At 41.3% G+C, this 11,641-nt stretch overlaps 1 protein-coding gene across 1 annotated transcript; it reads right to left on the reverse strand.

The window, feature by feature from the left end:
* Window positions 1-11,641, reverse strand: p4htmb (prolyl 4-hydroxylase, transmembrane b). The gene is made up of 9 exons (XM_061932174.2): window positions 11,015-11,641; window positions 10,845-10,926; window positions 5,874-6,064; window positions 5,709-5,805; window positions 5,464-5,626; window positions 3,359-3,544; window positions 3,183-3,273; window positions 2,950-3,073; window positions 1-712 (listed from the first exon to the last, which is right to left on the reverse strand). The coding sequence occupies exons 1-9, from the start codon at window positions 11,387-11,389 to the stop codon at window positions 504-506; spliced, it is 1,518 nt and encodes a 505-aa protein (XP_061788158.1). The 5' UTR covers window positions 11,390-11,641; the 3' UTR covers window positions 1-503.

The raw sequence follows: 11,641 nt of genomic DNA on the forward strand, positions 1-11,641 counted from the left end.
CTTTATTACATGTGGGAAATAAGACAACGTTAGAAAAAGAAAACATGTCTAAAATAGAACTTCTCAATACCTACTGTAGTGTACTACAATCAAAAATAAAGGATTCAAGGAGTGAAGACAAGGCAACATGCGTCACACTGACTGTGTGTCCTTTTTTTTTTGGTCATTGAAGCAATAACAAGTTATACTAAAATTATTTAATTAGCAATCTCATTTAAGTGCAATTTTTTCAGAGCTAGTATTGCTACTTCATGCAAAATGATTTATTTGTATTTTTTGGCGCTCCTTTGGATGAGTTTATTTAGTGCAACATTCCTAAAAGGGGAAGTTAAACTGTACAAGGTAGATTAATCAAATCACAGGATAAAAATACCAAAGCAAAATTTAAAAAGTGCCTCAGAAGTTGCATATAAACCCACTGTGACCTCATTCCCTGAACAAATGGTGCCTGCTGCCACACAGGGGGGTCCCAAATGTATTGTGCGTGGGAGGGGGGTGATGTGCTACAACTCTTGATGGATGTCGAAATGCAATGTTAGGCCATCCTCATCCTCATCCTCATCCTCTGGCTGTTGGGACACCAGCTGTTGGTAGCGAGCCTGGCGCTGGTAATCAGGATCAATGTTGATCCATTTATTGGCGACCCACTTTGTGCCTTGGGTGACCACGCAGCCACCGTGCAGAGCGTACTCATCCTGCTCTCCGACCCATCCTGCAGGGGTGGAAAAAACTATTTTGCACTTTTGCTTGTAAATGCATAGGCTCACTTGCCAAATGTTTAGGCACACCAGCACACAGCTTAAATGTCAGTGTGGCATGTTTGTACTTTTCCACACAATGAGATGTGTTTCTATAGACAATCATCATAATAATAATAACAAATAGGGGTGTCCCGATACAATTCTTTGAATACCAAAATTGATTGGATCAGCACAAATCATACATACCTGTATTTTTATAGTGTTAAATGTTAGAAAGGGTTTGATCAAATGAAATTAGTCAAACAGTAACAATGGTAGGAATGAAAAACACTAACCTATTTATTATTACGTGTCCTGAATAATATTATATGCTCTTTAAGTTGAAGTGGCGTAGTAATTGTGTTTGGATGACACCTAATGGTCACACTAATTAAGTTAAGCTTATGACGCAGCAAGTTAAAAGATGCACGTTTGTTACTGGATACTTCCTAATACAGTTCTGCCTTGGATACTTTGTATGTGTAAGTAATATGCAACTATGATTATTTGATACTTGTTTATATTGACAAATGTGCTGTTTTTGAAGGGCACTTATTACCTATGTCTAGCTTGTGTGGTATTGTGTGCTTAGCTGTTGTGTAGATGCTAGCTCCTAGTAGCATATATAAAACAGAAGAAACGACCAACCTTGTGTGCTTGGAGGACATTTAGATGTTAACTGGCTGTCCAGCTTTGTACAAGTAAACACGTGGAGATTTTAGATGCAAGCCAAAATAATCTGATATGAATATTGGATCAGGACACCCCTAGAAAATATATTATGTAGTAATATTTTTACACTTTCAAAAGCCAATCTATTAGAAATACTTCAACCTGAGATGTGTTTATCCCAAACTAATTACATTTTGGGGAATTTTACAAACCATTTCAGGAGCAAGGCAATCTTGGAGGAAAAAGCAAAAGTTGTGAAATGGTACTGCATGATTTTAATACTGAAAAGAACATGACACTTTTAAGTCCAGTTGAAAACTAAAAATAAATGATTGTATTAGTTTAAGATCAATGGGGGATTAAAAATGACATTTTCAATCAAATGTTTTTGTATCTGTTGCTTTTGTGTAGTTTTGTCATGTTAGACAGTCAATGGCTATAATTTTAAACATGAAATAAAAAAAACCTTGTGTCTTTTTTGCTTTTTGTTTGGACGCTGCTGCATGTTGGCTCCTTTCAGCCACCGTACTTAAAGGGGAACTGCACTTATGAAAGACATGACGACGAATTAATTTTGTTTTTATGCATTCTAACTTGCATATAAAGGTATTAAAATTATGATTACAGCGGAGCCAAATGGGAGCTCCTCTATTTTGCCCATAAAATCCAATAAATTACCATTTAAAAACCGCCATCAATACTCCATTTTGTGATTTGAATATTAACCAAGTATTAGTGATAATGTTATTATAAGCGCTAACGCAGAAAAACTATTTCTAGCGGCGCATTGATCACTACCATGTGTCCCTATGTTGACATCGAGTGGTCTGCTGCTTTCTTCCTTGCTTCTTGGAAGTTTATTGTAGATCATAAATCATGCCTCTCACCTGGACAGATGAAGGCTGAGCACGTACTCCGACAAGTTGGTACACTTTAATAGCCATTTAGGACCCGGAGATGGCGACGACGACATGAAGTGACGCTTGGTCCCCCCAGCCCCTCCACCCCATTTCTTTGCAACGATTAAGAGTCATTTTTCACCTAAATGGGAATATATGAACATCCTAGCAGTCGGCATCCTAATGACAGCAGACATTGCACAGTAAGTGATGTTTTATTATGTTTGTTGGCTCTCATGAAGGCGTTGGTGAGTGGTAATCAGTGATGAAGAAAAAAAAAAGCAAATGTGATGCTTTTTTTAAATTAATGCGCCTCGTATGCTTATACTGATCAAAATACGTAAATATTAAATGTGTCCGTTCAAAAATTACATTTATACTTACATCATGTATATAAAACCCTTTTTGGATTTTTTTTTTAAGGGCTTTATATGCAGAATAGAGCAGCTCCCATAAGCTCCATTGTAAGCTGGCTTAGGATCGCATTTATTATTTAGAATAAAAAAACATCTATCGTCATGTCTCTCATAATGATTGTAAATGATGGGCAAACTTTTTTTAAAGTGCAGTACCCCTTTAAGAGTCTGCAAATATGGAACAAAATAAGTTTTCCCCACATCCCATGACCACTTTCTTACCTTTTCCATCAGAAAGGTAGTTGTACCAAAAAACTGCTTTTCCTTTGGTAGCTTTCACCCTCAGGTTACTCTTTTCGCAGTTCCTCCTCGTGTCCATCAGATCCACGCCATTCTGGATGAGGCACTAAAAGAAAAATAAATTTGCTAGAGCCCCTGGTAGGACATCTTTTTCTGAGCCTCATGCTGACAAACAAGCACGATATGAAAGATGTTTCCAGTCCGACATTACGCACCACTTCATCAAATGTCCTGTTGTCTGCCACAGGGAATGCGGTCTCCCCGCCCCCGTCAACAGAGTTTAGGTAGAAGAGAACAGTGATGTACCTGAGGTGGTGCAAACACACACTTAGCAGACAGTGTGTGTGGAATACAAAAAAAAAAGATAGATGCACGAGTCCAGCGGCCTTACCTGCAGGACGTCTCGAAAGGGGTGGAGGCGTTGGCAGCGAGACGCGTGTGAGTACAGGCGGTTTCGGGGTAGACGGGGCCGCTGTCGTGATGAGCGTGGTAGTGCCCGCCCTCTTCGTAGCGGACCACCTGCAGCGGCTCACTCAGGTCCACCAAAGTGGACGGCAGCCGTGTAAGACGAGTCACTCTTTGGAGTAAAAGTATAATAAACATTACAGTTGTACGCTTTGGTGCAGAGGCATCCCAGGCATATATATAACACCTCTTCCAGCTGCGTGCATATGGCGAGCCTAAGCTAGTCGGGGCAACGTGCCGGCAGGGCGTTCCATCGAAGACAAGCACATTGTAATGAATACGGTGGAAAAATATGCCGTACGGTTATGGTACATGGGTTATACTTGTATAGCGCTTTTCTACCTTCAAGGTACTCAAAGCGCTTTGACTCTATTTACGCATTCACACACTGATGGTGGAAGCTGCCATGCAAGGACCTAACAACGACCCATCAGGAGCAAGGGTGAAGTGTCTTGCTCAAAGACACAACGAACGTGACTAGAATGGCGGAAGCTGGGGATCGAAACAGGAACCACCCGAAGATTTTTTTTTCTACAAAATCATTAAATGTGCATTAATAATACAGGTTAAATATATATATATTTATATATATAGACATATATATTTACAGTGTACATATAAATTGTAAATGTCTGTATTCAATAGTGCTTTACTATACTTGGAAAATACCCAAAGTGCTTTACATTCTATAAATCAACCATTGAAGGCAACCCATTAGGAGCATTTTGGTGTATTGCTCAGAGACATATCGACATGAGCCTCCAGGCCGGGATACGTGCGCACGCACACACGCATATATGTATACAGTCGTGGTCAAAAGTTTACATACACTTGTGAAGGACATAATGTCATGGCTGTCTTGAGTTTCCAATACTTTCTACAACTCTTAATTTTTTGTGATAGAGTGATTGGAGCACATACTTGTTGGTCACAAAAAACATTCATGAAGTTTGGTTCTTTTATGAATTTATTATGGGTCTACTGAAAATGTGACCAAATCTGCTGGGTCAAAAGTATACATACAGCAATGTTAATATTTGGTTACATGTCCCTTGGCAAGTTTCACTGCAATAAGGCGCTTTTGGTAGCCATCCACAAGCTTCTGGCAAGCTTCTGGTTGAATGTTTGACCACTCCTCTTGACAAAATTGGTGCAGTTCAACTATATTTGTTGGTTTTCTGACATGGACTTGTTTCTTCAGCATTGTCCACACGTTTAAGTCAGGACTTTGGGAAGGCCATTCTAAAACCTTAATTCTAGCCTGATTTAGCCATTCCTTTACAACTTCTGACGTGTGTTTGAGATCATTGTCCTGTTGGAACACTTATGATTTTAGGTTGTACTGAAGAATTTGGAGGTTATCCTCCTTTTTCATTGTCCCATTTACTCTCTGTAAAGCACCAGTTCCATTGGCAGCAAAACAGGCCCAGAGCATAATACTACCACCACCATGCTTGACGGTAGGTTTGGTGTTCCTGGGATTAAAGGCCTCTCCTTTTCTCCTCCAAACATATTGCTGGGTATTGTGGCCAAACAGCTAAATGTTTGTTTCATCTGACCACAGAACTTTCCTCCAGAAGGTCTTATCTTTGTCCATGTGATGTGATGAGCACTGTATAACGGATACACCACAGTAACCTTGACTATATATATATAAATATATATACATATATATATATATATATATATATATATATATATACATACATATATATATATATATATATATATATATACACATATACATACATATATATATATATAAATATACACACACACAAATATATATATACATACATATATATATATATACACACATACATACACATATATATACACATATATATATACATACGCATATATATATACACATATATATATACACACATATATATACATATACACATATATCACTTTTGTTTTCACTTACTTACACTATGATCATATTCAGTACAAGCTGCACCCTGACTACTCTAAAGTATTTCCAATTGTATTTCCTATCATTCAAGAATAAAGTCATGTCTTCCTCACCTTTCCTTAATGTCTTGAAGGACCTGATGCGCCCCTCTGCCTTGGTACAGCCAAGTGTGCCGACTGTTCCTCACCAGCTGACTCCTTTCCACTCCTCGCTGAAGCAGAAAGCGCTGGAAGGCGTCGGCGCTCAGAAGCCGGAACTCCTCTAAACTCAGCAAACCTTCCGCGCATTAAAACACACGCATCATTTGTCAGGGGATATGTTTACACCGAGAGCAAAAAAAAATCCAGTGACTTCTTACCGTTCTCATCTTTGTCAACTTTGAGCCCGGTGTAGATCTCTTGTAAGTTCTCCGGCGTGAGCCAGATGCCGTCCCTCACCCGGGAATGAGTCAGTATCTGCGAGAGGCGCATGAAATCCATCAATGCTGAAGTTCTGCATGTCACTCATGCACCCACAGTGACACCTCATGCAGCTGCAGCTGTCCATCCTGGTTGATGTCCAGGAGGTTGAAGATCTCCTCCGGGCTGAGGTTGAGCTCCTTGGCCAGCTCCTCCTGGCCGTCCTGCACCATCAGCTGACTCTCCGTGAGACCCTTTAGGTGAGCCAGCTGCATCACCACGCGACACTCGTCCTCGGACAAGAACCCGGGGATCTCTGCACAAACAACACTGCTCAGGTCTTGATCCATCGTCCGTATCGCGAACCCGAAACACAAAACAAATGCAACAAGAAAAATGCTGCAAATGCTAACAACCTGATGGACATCCTCTTTTTAAGGTCAATGTTTCTGTAATGGTACACGGAGTAAAATTGTTGTGCAGATATTTGTAATTCAGTGTCAAGACCGAATGAAACAAGCAAACACAAATTATATAAAATATAGAAACATTTAAAAAAACCACAAACGATCACCAGTATACAAACCATATGAGTTGGGAAATTGTGTTAGATGTAAATATAAACGGAATACAATGATTTGCAAATCATTTTCAACCCATATTCAGTTGAATATGCTACAAAGACAACATATTTGATGTTCAAACTCATAAACATTTTTTTTTTTGCAAATAATCATTAACTTTAGAATTTGATGCCAGCAACACGTGACAAAGAAGTTGGGAAAGGTGGCAATAAATACTGATAAAGTTGAGGAATGCTCATCAAACACTTATTTGGAACATCCCACAGGTGTGCAGGCTAATTGGGAACAGGTGGATGTCATGATTGGGTATAAAAACAGCTTCCCAAAAAATGCTCAGTCTTTCACAAGAAAGGATGGGGCGAGGTACACCCCTTTGTCCACAACTGCGTGAGCAAATAATCAAACAGTTTAAGAACAACGTTTCTCAAAGTGCAATTGCAAGAAATTTTGGGATTTCAAAATCTACGGTCCATAATATCATCAAATGGTTCAGAGAAACTGGAGAAATCACTCTACGTAAGCGGCATGGCCGGAAACCAACATTGAATGACCCTGACCTTCGATCCCTCAGACGGCACTGTATCAAAAACCGACATCAATCTCTAAAGGATATCACCACATGGGCTCAGGAACACTTCAGAAAACCACTGTCACTAAATACAGTTCGTCGCTACATCTGTAAGTGCAAGTTAAAGCTCTACTATGCAAAGCAAAAGCCATTTATCAACAACATCTAGAAACGCCGCCGTCTTCTCTGGGCCCGAGATCTAAGATGGACTCATGCAAAGTGGAAAAGTGTTCTGTGGTCTGACGAGTCCACATTTCAAATTGTTTTTGGAAATATTCGACATTGTGTCATCCGGACCAAAGGGGAAGCGAACCATCCAGACTGTTATCGACGCAAAGTTCAAAAACCAGCATCTGTGATGGTATGGGGGTGCATTAGTGCCCAAGGCATGGGTAACATACACATCTGTGAAGGCACCATTAATGCTGAAAGGTACATACAGGTTTTGGAACAACATATGCTGCCATCCAAGCGCCGTCTTTTTCATGGACGCCCCTGCTTTTTTCAGCAAGACAATGCCAAGCCACATTCAGCACGTGTTATAACAGTGTGGCTTCGTAAAAAAAGAGTGCGGGTACTTTCCTGGCCCGCCTGCAGTCCAGACCTGTCTCCCATCGAAAATGTGTGGCGCATTATGAAGCGTAAAATACGACAGCGGAGACCCCGGACTGTTGAACGACTGAAGCTCTACATAAAACAAGAATGGGAAAGAATTCCACTTTCAAAGCTTCAACAATTAGTTTCCTCAGTTCCCAATCGTTTATTGAGTGTTGTTAAAAGAAAAGGTTATGTAACACAGTGGTGAACATGCCCTTTCCCAACTACTTTGGCACGTGTTACAGCCATAAAATTCTAAGTTAATTATTATTTGCATAAAAAAATAAAGTTTATGAGTTTGAACATCAAATATCTTGTCTTTGTAGTGCATTCAATTGAATATGGGTTGAAAAGGATTTGCAAATCATTGTATTCCGTTTATATTTACATCTAACACAATTTCCCAACTCATATGGAAACGGGGTTTGTACACGCACACTGTAGAACAATACAAATATAATACCTAATAAACAAAATCATTGTGATTAAAGTGCTATGGCATAATAAATAAATAAAATCACCATGTGATAGCCTTATTTAAGCGTGTGATGGCAGAAGGTACAAACTTATTGTTTAGTCTACCCTTTGGCAGCTGTGGCTACGAAAGTAGCTTACCACCACCAGGTGTGAATGCATGATGGGTTCTCACTTCTCTGTGAAGCGCTTTGAGTGTCTAGAAAAGCGCTATATAAATCTAATCCATTATAGTCCTTAGTAACTTCCTGGTAACCTAGCTAACGTCCTGGTTGCATTGTTAACTTCCTGGTAGCTTGGCTAATTGTTTGTTAGTATCGGTAACTTCCTGCTAGTATTGCTAATTCTGTAAACTTGCAACATTTCTCAAATGCATGTGATGTTGGGGTTTGTGTGTGTTTTTTGACATTTGCAGCATTTTTCTTTTGCATGCGTTTTAGGCTTATCAGCCTTTATGTGACTGCAGCTTTTTACTGTGTGTTTTACTGCACTTGTGTTATGGCGTTTGTTTTGGGGTTAAACTTATTTATGCTTGTCTAGCTGTGTTCACCCTGCGATGAGATGGCGGCTTGTCCAGGGTGTACCCCGCCTTCCACCCAAGTGCAGCTAGGATAGGCTCCAGCCCTCCCGCGACTCCATTAGGGACAAGCGGTAGAAAATGGAGGGATGGCACCAATATAGACTTCAAAGAATTGGCTATTTGAAAAGCATTTATCACAACTTGCCATCTGTCTCTCTGCCTTTTCCTCGCATACATTTTCAGTATACCAACTAAAATATTCTAATTTATTTTCTGAGTAAACAAAAAAAAACATTTTGCCAACTTCAGGATCTTTACCTTTGCTTGGCACAGAAGCATGACTGACAGAGTTAATACTGCCATGCTTTTAATTTGAAACTTTGAAGCTATGCGCTGAGCAGGAAGTCACTGTGTGCAGGATGTATGCTGTGTAACAAGTTAGAACAAGCTAGGGTCTATCTACCGTCCAGTACTGCCAAGTTAAAACTAATTAATGGTATATAAAAGTGTTCAATAATACATTTGTTTTGTGTAAAATTAACACATTTTACATCAACTAGCACTGCAGACCCTCCTGACACAATTACAACCAGGGATCGAATAAAAAAACACCAGGAAAGACAATTGAAATGTTCTGTTGTATTCTTATCGGTGACGGAGCAGGAAGGGGCTAGGAATATATTTGCGGTCAAATTTAATACGATGCGCCCTGTCATTCATTTATTGATATTTTACATGCACTTCACGCACAATGGTAGATGTGCGTATAAGAAGTGGCAGCCCTGACCACAACCCTTGTTGACGCGTTAGCTCCTTAGCTTGCTTTGTCGTAAGTCAGGGAGTGTTATTGCTGCTGGAACCAGTCACTGTGTTACAAATCAGAGGAGAAGGTGTTCAGAACGACCTGTGAAGGGTGTTGGAAACACATGAAATTGTGCAAATTAAAGGCCTACTGAAACCCACTACTACCGACCACGCAGTCTGATAGTTTATATATCAATGATGAAATCTTAACATTGCAACACATGCCAATACGGCCGGGTTAGCTTACTAAAGTGCAATTTTAAATTTTGCGCGAAATATCCTGCTGAAAACGTCTCGGTATGATGACGTCAGCGCGTGACGTCACGGATTGTAGAGGACATTTTGAGACAGCATGGTGGCTAGTTACTAAGTCGTCTGTTTTCATCGCAAAATTCCACAGTATTCTGGACATCTGTGTTGGTGAATCTTTTGCAATTTGTTCAATGAACAATGGAGACAGCAAAGAAGAAAGCTGTAGGTGGGAAGCGGTGTATTGCGGCCGACTTCAGCAACACAAACACAGCCGGTGTTTCATTGTTTACATTCCCGAAAGATGACAGTCAAGCTTTACCATTGGCCTGTGGAGAACTGGGACAACAGAGACTCTTACCAGGAGGACTTTGAGTTGGATACGCAGACGCGGTACCGTGAGTACGCATGCAGCTGCGGCTTCCAAACATTTGATCGCTTGCCCGCACGTGCGTGCCGCTATGTGCATGTCACGTACGTAACTTTGGGGAAATATATGTGCTGTATGAACTTTGGGGAGGTGAACGTTACTTTGGGCTGTGGGATTGAGTGTGTTGTGCAGGTGTTTGAGTTGTATTGGCGGGTTATATTGACGGGAGGGGGGAGGTGTTTGTTATGCGGGATTAATTTGTGGCATATTAAATATAAGCCTGGTTGTGTTGTGGCTAATAGAGTATATATATGTCTTGTGTTTATTTACTGTTTTAGTCATTCCCAGCTGAATATCAGGTCCCACCCGCCTCTCACAGCATCTTCCCTATCTGAATCTCTCCCACTGCCCTCTAGTCCTTCACTCTCACTTTCCTCATCCACGAATCTTTCATCCTCGCTCAAATTAATGGGGAAATCGTCGCTTTCTCGGTCCGAATCGCTCTCGCTGCTGGTGGCCATGATTGTAAACAATGTGCAGATGTGAGGAGCTCCACAACCTGTGACGTCACGCTACTCGTCTGCTACTTCCGGTACAGGCAAGGCTTTTTTATCAGCAACCAAAAGTTGCGAACTTCATCGTCGATGTTCTCTACTAAATCCTTTCAACAAAAATATGGCAATATCGCGAAATGATCAAGTATGACACATAGAATGGACCTGCTATGCCCGTTTGAATAAGAAAATCTCATTTAAGTAGGCCTTTAAACAATATCACCTTTTATTAATCAAAAAATAATTAGTGGGATTTGATTCCACTCATTCTGCCTGGTTTGTGTTTACATTTGTTGTTTATTAACAAATATAAGAGCTCAAAGCACAATAATACACATTTAGTTTTAGACTTGTGATATTACATTAGAGTGCTTACCAAATAGCAGCGGTTTTAGGCTCAAAGTTGTAATTTCGTGGACTTTATTAGGCACCAATGACAGCTTCTGAACGTGTCCCACCTGGCAGGTGTGAATTACAGGAAGGGGATTATCCAATGTTTGCGGAAAAATACGCTGATGGAGCGTCTTTTTTTTGTGCAGTACTCACTCGGACGCCTTCCACGCGTGGGAGAGAAACGTCACGCAGGGACTGCGTGCTGGATGGCAGACGCTGGGACCTTGCTTGCTGCTGCTGATGCTGCTGCTCGCCCTGCGCAGCGTCACGACCCGGCGGCCCTGCGTCCTCCTGGCCGCTGCTGTAGTGCACGTAAAGGAGCAGCGCGATCACGTTGACGATGTAGACGTGAAAGAACACCATCACCACCACGAAGTACGAGCGGGAGCACACGCTGCTCTTCGGCACGGAGAGCCGCTCGCTGCTGGCGGCTGCAGGCCGAGGTGACGCACCCCCACCGGACGCGGTGCTGCCGGAGGAGGAAGTGGTCCGAGTTGTGCCCCCCGCCTCGGTTGGCTCGTCAGTCATGGCGGGACTCAAGAAGTGACGCGGGGTCCGTTCCACGCATCAAAAAGACATGCGACGTGAGAGCCCATGTTTACCTAACTAGTTCATACCGCAGTGTGTTTACACTGCACCACTGACACGCACCCACTGACTACGCATTTGCGATGGAGAGAAAACAAATTTAGAACCTGGCTCTGATTGTCACGACTGGAAAAAAAAAATAACGCAGTGGTTTGTTTGTGTGCTGATATTTGCACACTGGGAATTAAATGT

This window comes from Nerophis lumbriciformis, linkage group LG38, assembly GCF_033978685.3.
Source record: "Nerophis lumbriciformis linkage group LG38, RoL_Nlum_v2.1, whole genome shotgun sequence".
Lineage (NCBI taxonomy): Eukaryota > Metazoa > Chordata > Actinopteri > Syngnathiformes > Syngnathidae > Nerophis > Nerophis lumbriciformis.

What these genes read in the sequence shown, in the direction of transcription:
- p4htmb (XM_061932174.2), bottom strand. Translation starts at nt 11,389, where the DNA reads ATGACTGACGAGCCAACCGAGGCGGGGGGCACAACTCGGACCACTTCC. An exon ending in CACGCGTGGAAGGCGTCCGA is followed by an intron (nt 10,927 to 11,014) that starts GTGAGTACTGCA and finishes CACACCTGCCAG; the next exon opens with GTGGGACACGTTCAGAAGCT. An exon ending in CCTAAAACCGCTGCTATTTG is followed by an intron (nt 6,065 to 10,844) that starts GTAAGCACTCTA and finishes TTGTTTGTGCAG; the next exon opens with AGATCCCCGGGTTCTTGTCC.